The sequence below is a fragment of the Marmota flaviventris genome, chromosome 14, assembly GCF_047511675.1.
Source record: "Marmota flaviventris isolate mMarFla1 chromosome 14, mMarFla1.hap1, whole genome shotgun sequence".
NCBI classification, from domain to species: domain Eukaryota; kingdom Metazoa; phylum Chordata; class Mammalia; order Rodentia; family Sciuridae; genus Marmota; species Marmota flaviventris.
Genome location: NC_092511.1, coordinates 88,717,361 through 88,730,358, shown reverse-complemented (window position 1 = coordinate 88,730,358; position 12,998 = coordinate 88,717,361). Strand labels below are relative to the sequence as shown.

Genomic DNA, 12,998 nt, shown 5'->3' with positions numbered 1-12,998 from the left:
TCAAAGGTTAAACGATGAGCTACTATGTGATCCCACAATTCTTCTCCTGAGACTAGACTGGACCAAATTGAAACCATATGCCCAAACACCTGCATGCAGGTGCTCATAAACTCACAATCACCAAAAGGGGAAACACCCCACGTGTCTGTCATCTGTTGAGCAGATCCGCACAATGTGGTCACCTGTGCAATGGAACCATAGTCAGCCCGGAGAGGAATGGAGTGCTGGGACCTGCATGGACCTTGAACACACCTGGTTGGGAAAGGGGCAGGATACCAAAAGTGCACACTCCAAGATTCCCTCTATGGGAAATATCCAGAAGAGGCAAATCCACAGAGACAGAAGGTGGACCAAGGCTGCCAGGAGCTGGGGAAGAAGGGAATCATGGGCAGGGGCTGCTGATGGGAACGAGTTACTTTGGGGGGGTCATGAGAATGTTCTGGAATTAGACAGTAGTGACAGTTGAACTCTGTGAATGTACTAAGAACCACAAAATTACGCACTATAAAAGGATTAACTGTGTAGTACGTGGGGGGGGGGGAACCCCCACAATTCCACTCTGGTCTCGTCAAATATTATTAAAGCTTCCCTGTGCCTCAGTGGCCCCTGTGTTCTCTCCGGAGATCTTTCAGCTAGTTTGTTTGGTGGTGGTGTTTGGTAGGACCTTGCTCATCTGGAGCACAGGTTCACTGGGCGCTCCCTCTGCTCCACCCTGCCCCACTCTGCCCTTGTGAGGAAGCCCCCTCCTCCTGCTTCTCTTCTCTTTAAGTCATCTAGTTCTAAGAGGAGATTTCACATCAACATCTGTATTTAGCTGTGGCATATTCTGCGGGCTGCTGGTCCAAGAGCCATATGCACTCCTTCCCTGCATGGGAACCCCAGTTTTGTGCCGGCGTCTGCTCAGGGCGAGGAGAGTGAGTCCACCCCAGTTGAAGAGCCATTCCATCTGCTTCCACAGAGATTGGGATAAGAGTGACTACTGCAGAAGTCCAAGCTCTGAGCCACAAGCAACAGAAACAGGCCCTGACCATTTCAGCAGAAATCAGGTTTATTACATACCAGTGGCCAGTTTACCATAAAGCTAATTAAGCCAAGGCTTAGGCCCCTCACTTGCACGGGCCCCAGTGAGTACTCTAGGGTAGGTAGGGAAGACAAGTTGCAATCTGGAAGCATTTCTACATGAGCATTTCTGGAAAGTACCTGAAGAGATCTAGGAGAAAGATCTCAGAGTCCAGGATTTGGGATGATTTCTTTAGTCATTCTAAAGAAAGGTTTACTTTTATTCTGAGTTTTCCACCTGATGATTTAAGTGACCTAAATGTTGCTAGGTGTGGTGGTACACTCCGGTAATTCCAGCTATTTGGGAGGCTGAGGCAGAAGGATTACAAATTCAAGGCCAGCATCAGCAACACAGGAAGTGCCTGCCTCAAAATAAATAAAAAGGGACTGGGAATGTAGCTCATTGGTAGAGCACCTCTGGGTTCAATCCCCAGTACCAAAAACAACCACCACCACCGGACATTAGAATGACGGACAAAGGATGTGAAGGAGCTGTTATAACTATGTTTGAGATGCTCAAGAAAATATAACTACCCCTTTCTGTCTAGGGGAACTGATTCTAGTACTTTCTGCAGGTCTAAGAATGCTCAAATCTTTATGTAAGATGGCATAGTATTTGTATATAAACTAAGCACATTCTCCAGTATTCCTTAAATCATCTGCAAATTACTTACAACATCTAACACAATGTCATGCCATGTATGTAACTGCTACATTGTACTGTTCGGGGATTAATTCAAAAGCTAAACCTTCATATATCCGAAAGGAGGCTGGAAAATCGAGTTCCTTGGGTTCTGCCCTGGAGGGGCAGGATTCCTGAGGATGAAAATTCTTCAGATAGAGCCAGGATATTCAAATGCATCAACAGTTGGAAAATATGGGAAATATCTTTTAAAGCTTGTGACCCAGTTCTGTCACAAGCTAATGAAACAAAATGGAAAGAATGTCCTGATAAAAAGAAAAAGGTATGCAAAATGATAACCTCATTTCTACCTTGAATACTGTTGTCTCAGGAACAAAATGATGCTTGGGGCCATGGCAGCTATTTTGCAGCCCTGAGGGGAAGTGGTGGAAGGGGTGGACACATAGGCCTGAGCCTGATGCTATGGATCTGTTGAACACATCATGGACCCCACCCCCACCTACTATCATGTGTGATAAGCACTACCTTCATCAGGAGTTTGTTACTGAGAGGCAAAACAGATCCTCACTAAAACATAACTTCTCTTGAAAACGGAAAGATCTGGTGATGCCTGATCCACACTCATCTGTACCAATACCGGTGCAGACAGCCTCTTTTGACATGGAAGAGCTCTCTTGCCTTTGCACTCCCGCAGGCAAGCGGGTTTACCATCCCTACCTCCTGTGTCTCTCCAGCCACAGCTCTGGCACCCCTCTTCTACAAGGCATGTCCTGATTCCTGCCACTCCACGCACCAACCCCACCAGCTGGAAGTCACGTGCCCACCCTCCTGAGTAGCTTGTTTCATGCCATCCCACTGGACCGTGCTGTCCCAGGACAGTAGTCATGTCTCCTTCACTCCTTGATCTCCCTCTGCGTCCAGCAAGGTGCCCGCACACAGGAGACCCTCAGCGCACCTCTGCCGAATAAATGGCTGTGAGGAACAGCACCTGGAACGCTCGTTCTCTGACTCACCCAGACCTCAGCACCAGTGAAGCGGGCCACTTCTCAACCAGGAACCTGGTCCCCACACCACCCCTTGCACTACTGCACCACGGGACACCCAGGCCCTCAGCCTGGCACTGCAGCAGATCCCCGACAGTAACTGCTCTGAAGGTTGGTCCCAGGTCTATCCTGCGCCCATCAGCTCTCCCTGACTCAGGAAATAGGTTGAGACATAAGCGCTTGCATAAGAGTCTCCCATGACAGCCGTGACAAACCACAGACAAGGAGAGAATTTTACATGAGAAAAGTCAGGCTGACTTGAAGACACACACGTGCGCATGCTCCCACACACAGTACAGTAGAGGGAGAGGCAGCCCCGCAGACACCCCGCTGTGGGCAAGTCCTGAGGAGCAGGACTTTCCCCTGCACCCATCCTGGACCTAACCACCCCTTAGAGATGCTCCCTGGGCTGGAGCTGCCTCTCAGAGGAGGGCCGTGTGCTTAGCATGGGCAAGATCCTGGTTTCGAGCCCTACGGCTGACGGTACCTCCACCATTTCTAAGCATGTGGTGTGACAGGGTTTGGGACACTGACGCTGGCAGGAAGCCATCACGATCATCTTCCCAACTGGAGTTCTGCATCTACTTAACAATTCCCATCTCCCTCTTTTGGCCCCAGGCAGCCTCCATTTCACATCCTGTCTCTAGAATTTGACGGCTCCAGGGACCTCATGTGAGTGGAGTAAGAGGAAGAGGCACTTGGCCTTTTAAGAATGGCTTATTTCAGTTAGCACAAGGTTTTCAAGGCTCATCCACACTGTAGCATGTGACAGAATATTCTTCCTTTTAAAGGTTGAATAATATTCCAGTACACACATATACTGTATTTGCTTTATCCGTTCCCCCATTGATGGACATGTGGGTTGCTTCCACCTTTCGGTTCTCGTGAACAATGCTGCAGTGAATATCCATCAGTCTGCAAATCTCTGCTCGGGTCCCTACCTGAGTTATTCCGTGGACCCTGCCTCTACTTGCCCTGAATTGTTGATGATCCTAATCTTAGGCATGGAATTCTCTAGGCCAATCTTTATCCTATTGGGCAAGGGAAGAGAATCCAGATCCGGCTCTTAGGTGATATCCACAGGAAATGCTCTGGAGTTGGAGGAGCAGGGGTGAGCTGAACAGGGGCTCAAGAGCTGCTTTCTGGCGGCTCCTGACAGAGGGTGAATCAGGGAAAATGGGACAAGAGGCAACGGAGAGTGGGATGTCCCCGCCTCTGTGGAAGAGACACTTGCCTCTGCAGGGAGAGGGCCAGGACAGGGAGGCCTCTGTTCCTGAAAGGGCAGGCATGCCGCAGAGGCGGCCCCAGGGCCCCAAAGGGCAGCCCAGGCTGCAGGGGCAGAGGTTAGGAAAAGGGAAAGGGTGAAGACTGCTGCTCTTCAGAAGACTTCAGTCAGGCTTCCCTGGGGGAGGGGCGGAGGCGGCTGAAATGCTCCAATTGACAGATGGCCCCCAGCTCAGCCACCTCCTAACGCAGAGAAGCACAATACAGACCTCTCACAGGGCTGGGGCTGACAGTGTGCCAGGCTGCAATCTTGGCCTGAGACGCCGTGCACGGTCGTGCTTTGGCAGGCAGGTGGGTGATTATGGCTGGGCAAAGGCAGGGTCTGGGCACCCGTGAATCCCTCTCACCATCTGCTTTAAGCAACTTTCAACTGGTTACTTAATATTTTTTGGTGCCAAAGTGTCTAAGTTCAGGTACCAACGGCAGACAAGCTGGGAAGGGAGCAAAGACACTGTTTCTGTGGACTCTGAACTAAATACGCCCCCAAATGCCACCATCGAGGCACAAACCGAGGCTCTCACTGCAGCCTGGAGAAATCCAGGGCTCTAGGAACGTCCTATCAGTGGAGGAGGGCTGTGGAGGGGCACTTTGGGGCACTCGCCTTGGTCGCCCCCGCCCCAGGGGTCACCCTGATTTGAGGCAATGCTCCTGGAACCCTCCAAGGCAAACTTGGACCCTTGCAAGACCTTGGAGGTAAGGTGTCCCCTTAGACCTGGGGCCTGCCTGGTCTGAGCCCAGCTTCCTGGACTGCTGTAGGACCCCCAGGGCCTGTGAGGTCAGCCTGGATTTCCATAGTGACCTGGATCTGAAACCAGATCAAGGTGCCAAAAGCCTGTCAACTCAGCTTTTTACTAGTGCTGGAGCCAGAGCCAAAGAGCCTGATGTCTCCACCTTGGGTGACGCAATGTCCCCACCACTGGGCTTCAGGGACACCTAAAGTCATGTGTTACACAAGCCTGAGAGCTCAGCTACTCTGCTCCGCCCTGCATCCCAGTACTGACCGGACTGACAGAAGAGCCCATCCACACTGAGATCCCACAGGAGGTCGAAGGCTCTTGAAGAAGTTTCTGGAGGCCATGTTAGCAGCTAGGGAAAGAAAAAAGGTTATTCCTGTGGAGTAACTGCAGCAAAAGTCTGTTCTTCATATTAAATAATGCCACTTAGTCCTCACAAGTTTAAGTGGTAGAGGATACTGTCGTCATTGCCACTTTACAGACGAGGAAATCACTCTCAGAGACATCAACAGCTTCTCTAGGGTACGCGGCTAGTAAGCAGGAATGCGAGGACTGAGGCCCAGGGGTACATGCATGTGACCTGAAATCTCCTTCCACATGACCTGTGTGGGGTCTTGGTCTTTTTGCCCTCATTCCCTGCAGTCACAGCCATGTCCCCTCTAAGGCAGGAGCCAGTGGAAGGGAAGAGAAAGGGCTTGTAAGCACTGGCCACAGTCAGCTGTCTAATGACAGCGTTGGCCCTGCTGTGACTTCAAATCATGTCCAGGTCAGCACTTTAACTTATCTGGCTTGGTCCTGGGCACTGGGCACAGATCTTCGAACAACTAAGGGTAGTTGCCCCCCTAACTCAAACTCACTGGGGTCCTTTTTTGAATGCCCCTTGAGCCCAAGAGCCATGTGCTAGGGATTTAGGCCATGGAGAGAGTGTGACATGGAGATGAGCAATGGAGTGCCATCCAGTCTGGGGACACAGGGACAAGGCCAGGCCTCGGCTGGTTGGGCTCCTGCATAGGGCTGCTCAGTGCTGTGGCAGGCACTGTGGGTGCTCCCCTCTGGGAACTGAGACTCCTGTTCCCACAAGGACCAGAGGACCCTGAGCTGAGGTCCTCTGGCAGTGACTCTGGAGGACGTGCCTGACCCAAGATCACGCCCCTCTCCAAGGGCAGCCTGCATCTGCTAACTGGCCAGTGCTGGGCCCCTGGCCTCCACTGGGACAACTCTAAATGGCCATTAGTCTCAGGCAGCCTTGGACTATGACTGTCAGGCATCTCTCCTGCAGTTCACTGCCTGCTGCTCAGCACTCTGCCAGCCTGCCACTGTACCCCCTCACAGTAGGGTTCCCAGGAGAGCTGCCCAAAAAGCCTGCAGAAACTCGGCCACAGAGCCTTGGCCTCGGCCGTCCTCCTTTCCTTCCTTCTTTTCACTATTTCAGAACTGAATGTTTTAACATCTCCCAATAAGAATATAAACTTGCCAAGGGTGAATGCTACCTACTTCTGTCCACTCCCTGGAAGGCCTGCTGGCAGATGCACATGAGGCCCAGGGATGAGCCCATGGAGGTCAAGAGCACTGGGGCCAAAGCCTGGTGACGAGGGCCCACAGGACACCAACAGAAGGCCCTGGGAAGGGGAAGAGGTAGGCACAGGACTGAGTCCTCGTGAGAACTCAGGATGTCCTCAGGAAGCAGTTGAATGCACAGAGGAAGTAGCTGACCATCCCAGCCCCTAGTTCTCAGAATGGAGCTCACATACACACGAGTCCAGCCCTGCTGCCACTGTACTCATCCAACTGCCTATGAAGGGACAGGCCACTTGGCTTCTCCTAGGCCAAGCACACTCTCCTTCCTGGGGATTCCAATTTGGGAACAGGACCTGGCCTTACTTGGCCATGGAACTGGAGGAGAAGAAAGTGACCTAGGATCCTGCCCTTCCCTGACCCTGGCTCTAGCTCCTCCTGAGGTCCAGCACATCCCTGACCTGGGATTCCACTACCCCTGTATCTCTGTAAGGAACCCCCAGGGTTCTCTGCCCCTCCCAGATGAAACCTTTCCTAAAGTGCACGAGTGTGGAGGTACCGAGTGCCCCCAGAAGGCTCCCAGGTCCTGTGTGCCCCTCACTGATGGGCTTCAGTCCAGAGGAGACACGAGGCTTTGGTTTCTTCTTGTGGATGACGCCCAGGCCCTAAGCAGAGCATGGGGGTCCACAGGGCAGGGTGGTCTGTAGGACTTACTCATTTAACCCCCACACGGGACTATAGGCTCAGTGTATGCACAGAGCTGATGCCAGGTGATTCAACCAAGGGGACACCCGTAAGGCAGTGCCAGAGCCTGCACTTCAGCTGTTGGCCACAGGGCTGAGTCCTCGACACGCCCCCACCCTGGCCTAGCAGAGGTAGGAGAAGAGGCAGGGAGGGCTCTTCCATCCAGCTGGCCGGCAGAGGCTGGGGGCTCAGAGCCTTGTGAGGACTGAGCCTTGTGGGAGGGTGCTCCACAGGGTGTCGGGGCCACACAGGGACCCTCTGTGGGTGCTGCCTTAGAGGGTCTCTTTGTGTCTCCCAATGCCCAATTGTCACTCTGTCACATACTGTGCAAGGAGCAGAGAGAAGCTGCGCAGACGGGGTCAGAGAATAATGACCACACTGTTCCTTCCCCTTCATCCGCCATCCCCCCAGGCCTGGGTTAGGGATGAGGGCAACAGCCACACACAAGGGCCCCAGGAGCTGGCACCCTTCTCCTCGGAGGCAGGGAGGAGCACCATGCAGGACCCCAGAGCAGCAGCGAGAGCTCTTTCTGGAAGGTGGCCAGGCTGACCGGGCTGAGGCGTTCCTTGAATAATCCACCCTCATGGTGGCTCTGATTTACAGCTGGGCTCCAGGCTCCAACTGGCAGTACTGGGACCAGCTGGAACTTGTGACCTGCCCATCCCCAGACAGGGACAGCTGTGGGCGGGGCCTAAGGCCAGGCAGCATCCTCATGCCCTGCATTCAGATCCGGGTTGGCTCCAGGTTGCTCTACTGCTTCTCCCTGACCCTCAGGGAGAAGGTCCCAAGCCCCTGGCAGAATGCATGCTCCCCTGAGGCCACACCTCCCAGCAGCCAGCAGGAGGGAGGAATTGGAGCAGGGGCAGCAGCTGCTCCTGGCTTTCCCAGCCACCTACTACTGCACTGTGGGATACGCAGACACTCAACGCCCCCTCCCTCAAGGACCCTCGGCTCAGAATTCAAAAGGTGCTGCAGGGTTGGTGGCAAAGACGACACCCTGAGAGGCACACACTCTGACAGTATGGAGCCCAGGAGGTTGCCAGCTCTGCATGACAGGTGGGTCCCTGCATGGCCCAAACCTGGCATTGTCACGTTGGGTGAGGTGAGGTGAGGACTCGTGCCCATCACCTTCTTCCCTCTTCTTGGACAGGACCAGCCTCATAGCACTCGCGGCAAGGCGAATTGAAGTGGCTGGTCCTTCCTGCCTGCTGGCCTGTGGGCCACGAGGCTGCCGCGCTCCTGCCACCTGGTGGCACGTCTGTGTTACTCACCTGGAACAGCCACTGGAGCAGAGGCACCGGGCAGTCAGAGGTGTGCAGGTACAGGTTGCTCAGGAGGCCATTGTGCAGGAAGGAGAGCTGTTGTGCCACTGGGGAGCTGTGGAGACGGAGGGGCGAGGTCAGGGGAGGCTCCATGCAGGCCCAGCAGACTCCTGCAGCAGAGGCTTGAGGGGCACCTGTCTTGGAGACTCTGGTCCCAGCTTTGCTGGGACGCCATGAGGCATGCTGGAACACCAGGGACACATGCTTTAGAGTCCATGACACGAGGTGCTGTCTGGAAAACCACCTCGCCCCCACCCCCCAACCGCCATCATCAGAACGACTTGCCTTTCTCCAGTGTTTTCCAAGGATACACCTCACTGTTTTAAACACAGGAGTGGGCAGTACAGTCCAACCTTTCCATTTGATGGAGGGGAAAACTGAGGCATTTACCAGGGGTGGGGAAAGGATCTTGGTGAGGTGAGGCAAGAACGGAGGAGTCAGGCTTCTCCACCTGTGGCTCAGGGCTGCAGGGGGCAGGCAGGATTACCCACAGGCCTCCGGGTCCAGTTACACAGAGCATTTCCTCCCCATCTTGTATTTTTTTTTCCAACACAAAGGGGACACCTGAGAGGATGGGAAAATAACAGAGAGGGGCCCAGAATGGGGAAATTCTGGGAAGGAAATACCAAGTGAGGGTTCCCCAGAGGATTCTTTAGAAACTCCCTGTCCCTGGATCAGGGCGTGACCTGCCAGTACGTTCAGTGCCTTCCCACCAGGCCCCTCCCTTTAACTGGAGTCCTCAGAGCCAGATTGCTGATGTGGAGAGGAGCCCTGGAAAATCACCTTGACCTACAGGATTCTGGTCTCCACTGAGTGGGCAGATGTGGCCAGAGGTCCTCTGGTGGCAGATGCTTTGGAGGTCAATTTAGAGGGGCTGGCCGCACTCTGGTGCATTCCCCAAACTCCTGGTCACCCCTAGGCAGGCCAGGTCGGGGCAGGAGCTCCCACTCGCTATATACTTGCTCCATTACTTTGTCTTTCTAGATAATGCCCCCAACGACTACGTGGATTCCAGGAAAACAAGAAAGTGATTTTATGTTTGTTCTTTTTGGTGGCCAGATCCACGCAGGCACACTCAGATAGCATTTAATGTCATGACCCGAGATAGAACCATCCTCGCTCAGCCCCCACCCCTTTGGAAAAGGACGTCACGCTTTCATCTGCCAGGAACAGAACACTCCAAAGCCAAGATTCCCCTCAGAGCCAAGATGCTGTCTCCCTGAGGATGTCCAGGCAATTTACAAATTGTATGTTTTTTTTTCAAAGTCATTTAAGTTCAGAGGAGAAAGAGGCTTTGTTCCTGTGGCCGTGAAGTTCAGGGCTCCCAAACACGTGCGCACCCAGGGCTGCTGGGGCACGCTCTGTGCTACCCCACGTGCCCAGTCACAGGGGTGCTTTGGCCAGCTGACCCCAAAGTGTACGGCATAAGCACAGGCCCTACAGCCTGAGTGCAGATGATACTGAGGGGTGTCTGTAGGGACCTGCATGTTGGCAGAACCCTGCCGGAGGCCACACATTGAGGCACTTTGAGGAGAACTTTGAGGAGACTCTGGCTCTGGTATCCTGCTGTGGGCTGGGGGTACCCTGCCAGTTTCTTGGAGAGGGAGCCAACAGTACAAGTCCCTGCTGGTTTGGGCCACACATTTCCAACTGTTGCACTGAGGGAGTGATCTCTTGGGTCGCAAAGTCTTCCTTCTGCTACACAGGCCTTGCAGAGCAGTTTCTGCCAGAGAAATGACAGATCTTTTGAGTTCACTGCTGTTGAGCTTGGTTTCATCTGTGAGATAAGAAACTAGACAGCCAGGAAAGGCACATTCTGGCTCTGCCTTGGAACAAATGGCTTTCAAGGAATTCTGGGTCCAGAAGTACACGAGATCACGAGGAGCGAGATGAGACACAGGCTGGACCCCAGAGTCAAGTGGGGCACCTGTTCAGCACAAGGGGAGTGCTGCCCACCCAGACAGCCCTGCACCCGGCCAGGGAGGGAGTCCTTCACAGCACAAGTAACCTTGGGCTTGACCCTGTGTGCACACTGCCCTGCGTCTGGGGCAGGAAGAAGGGGCCCCCCAGGCCAGCATCCAAGCAGGGAGATGAGGAAAAGGGAAGAGGTGGGAGGTGTCTACAGCAGAATCTCAAGAATCTTGGGTGACAGAATCAGGAGTTGTCAGATTTGAGAAAGCCAGTGTCATATCTCCACAACAAAAATGCTGATGCTGGGGGCCTGTGGGTGCCTCTGCCAACACTGATGAGGTCAAAAGTTATCCTGAGAATGCCAAAGGACCCTGGCGGAGAAGGGGAGGGACAGCAGATGGCATGCAGGCCCAGCTGAGTGTGAAGCCCCAGCTGTCACCCCAGAGGGTCCCAGTGAAGGGAGGTTCCCACGAGGGCCTCAGCTGTGTGTCCAGCCATAGCCAGGGCACTGCTAATCCCTAGCCATGATGGCAATGACAGAAGGCAGGTGTCTCTCCCCATCACCGCCTGCTGGAACAGAAGGAAAAAAGGGGAGAAAATTGGCCCAAAGGGGAGGCCCTCAGGACGAGCATGGACCAAGTGGGGGACCAGCCTGGTTCTGCACACCAAGCTGTTGGAGCAGAGCCTGGGTCTCCTTGGAATTTATGATCCTGATAATGTCCAAGGGAAGATTATTCCAGCTTCTACCTCCTTGCCTATTTTATGGGCACCAGTCCCAGTGGGCAGTCTCCAAATGCCTCACGAATCCCAAGTGATGGCAGGAGGATAAACACCAAGGGCAGTTATTTATACAGTATTGGTTTCTGGGCGCTCGCCAGGTTTTCAAAAGAAAGTTTAAGTAAATGCCTAAGCAGAATACAAAGAACAACAGGGCCGGCCTTCTCCTGCACCCCTCTTCTGTTTCTTTCTTTCCTCTGTTTAAAGCTAAGAGAGCTACCTGGTCAGAAGCCCAGGGCTCCCAACACCGGCCCAGCTTGCTTTATTCATAACAAGGGGCATTTGCAGCCAGCAGGACTGAGTCCTGTCCACAGCCCACAGCTGGTGGATCGCTACTCACAGCTCCAACCCTGGTGGCCCCCTCCAGGAGGAGGAGGTGCTCGAATCTGAACAGGAACCAGGGCTGCTGGGCCTCGGGAAGGTGCAGGTACATGCAGTGCCACCGAGGTGAGGAGACTGGACTCACCCTCCTGCTGCTTCTTCCTGCCTGCTGAAGTCTTCCCACAGGAACACCCTGCCCCATGCCCACCCTCATGCCAGTAGTGGCAGATGTGCCCAGAGGACATGTGTGGACTCTAAGGAAAGCCTGTGAGCAAGCCAGCTAGGCAGGCCACCTCTCCCTTTCTGTGGAGCTCATGTCTGCTCTGATGCTCTGCACTAGGGAGAATCTGATTTGCTTTTGAATTGCTCTCAAGGAAGGAGGAAAAACTTCAGCTCCTGGAATTGGCTGACACCAACTGCTGTCATTAGGACATGTTACTTTGGTTCCAGGGAGTGACCCAAGGTCACACATTCAGCCACACAAACCTGTGCAGGCCACAGTCAGGGAGGTCTCTTGCACTCTGCTGCCCAGCCCACCTGCACCTGCTCTGTGACCCAAGGTGAACAGCTTGCTTGATCTGTGCTGGCATTTCCCACTTCGTTCAGAGAAAAGAAAGATATTTCTCCCTTCACAGAAGGGTAAAGAGAAGTGAATCTATTTCAAGAGGTGATTTTAAAAAAATAACACTTTCTCTCCCTCCAATGATAAAAATTATACCTTCATTGTAGAAAGTTTGGAAAAGGCAGAGGCGTTTAACTAGGAAAATAAAATCTCCTGCCAGCTCACAAAGTGTGAACTCTCTGCACTGCAAGACCTGGTACCCTCTGGCTGAATATGAGAGGGTCCTGTTGGTCACTAGGACCTTTCCCATTCTGTGTCTGAACTTGAAGTCTTTGGCATAAATAGGAAATGAAAGATGACCCAAGGCTAAATGGTGACCTCCAGGAAGTGGCCCTTGCCCACTGCCCCACGGGAGCCACCGACAATGTCACATCCCAGTGTCACACAGCGGGCAGGGCATTCCTCCAGGAAGCCCTGTGCAGATTCCCAAAGCCACAGGATTGGAGGCTCATTAGCATATCTGAGGGAGGAGGGAAGCTGGGAGGCCACCTGGCCCTGTTTGGCAGCACTGGCTGATCGTGGGTCACCACTCCATATGGGGCTCATCTGTCAACACTTCTGTCCACCAGCCAGTCCAGGACGGGAGACCTGCTGTGGGCACAGCCGGGGCTGAGGCAGGGAGGGAGCCTCCCTCTCTCCGCTGCCCTAGAGTCTGTATCTCTTCTTTCTCCAACTCCACTACCCTTCCTTCTTCTTTTTCCTTCAGTTTTTTTTTTTTTTTTTTTTTTTATCAGTTCTGTTAGGTCCTTTTTCCAGATCGTAATGTGAACCCTGACCAATGCTCTTGCACACCCAATAATCTCACACAGCTGCCAGCAACACTCTAGACCTTCAGGCAAGTGCTTCTGTGAAAGAATATGCCCATCATGTGGCTTATAATGTGTGTGTCCAAAAGCCAGGAAAATGGTTAAGGTGTCCAGGTACCAGGGCAAAGCGGCACTACACTGTTTGCTGCAGTGCCTGGGCCAGCTCAGATGCTACATAAAATCATTGATAAGACAACTGAAGGGGGCTGGGGATGTG

At 53.4% G+C, this 12,998-nt stretch overlaps 1 protein-coding gene across 3 annotated transcripts in view; it reads right to left on the bottom strand.

The window, feature by feature from the left end:
- The window catches only part of Fam178b (family with sequence similarity 178 member B), an 84,935-nt gene that overhangs the window by 56,232 nt on the left and 15,705 nt on the right, over window positions 1–12,998 (bottom strand). For all 3 annotated transcript variants that reach the window (XM_071601291.1, XM_071601293.1, XM_071601292.1), the window contains 2 exons: window positions 8,294–8,399; window positions 5,031–5,115 (listed from right to left, as the gene is read on the bottom strand). In XM_071601291.1, the coding sequence (XP_071457392.1) occupies window positions 5,031–5,115; window positions 8,294–8,399 (191 nt within the window). The remainder of the gene's footprint in view (window positions 1–5,030; window positions 5,116–8,293; window positions 8,400–12,998) is intronic.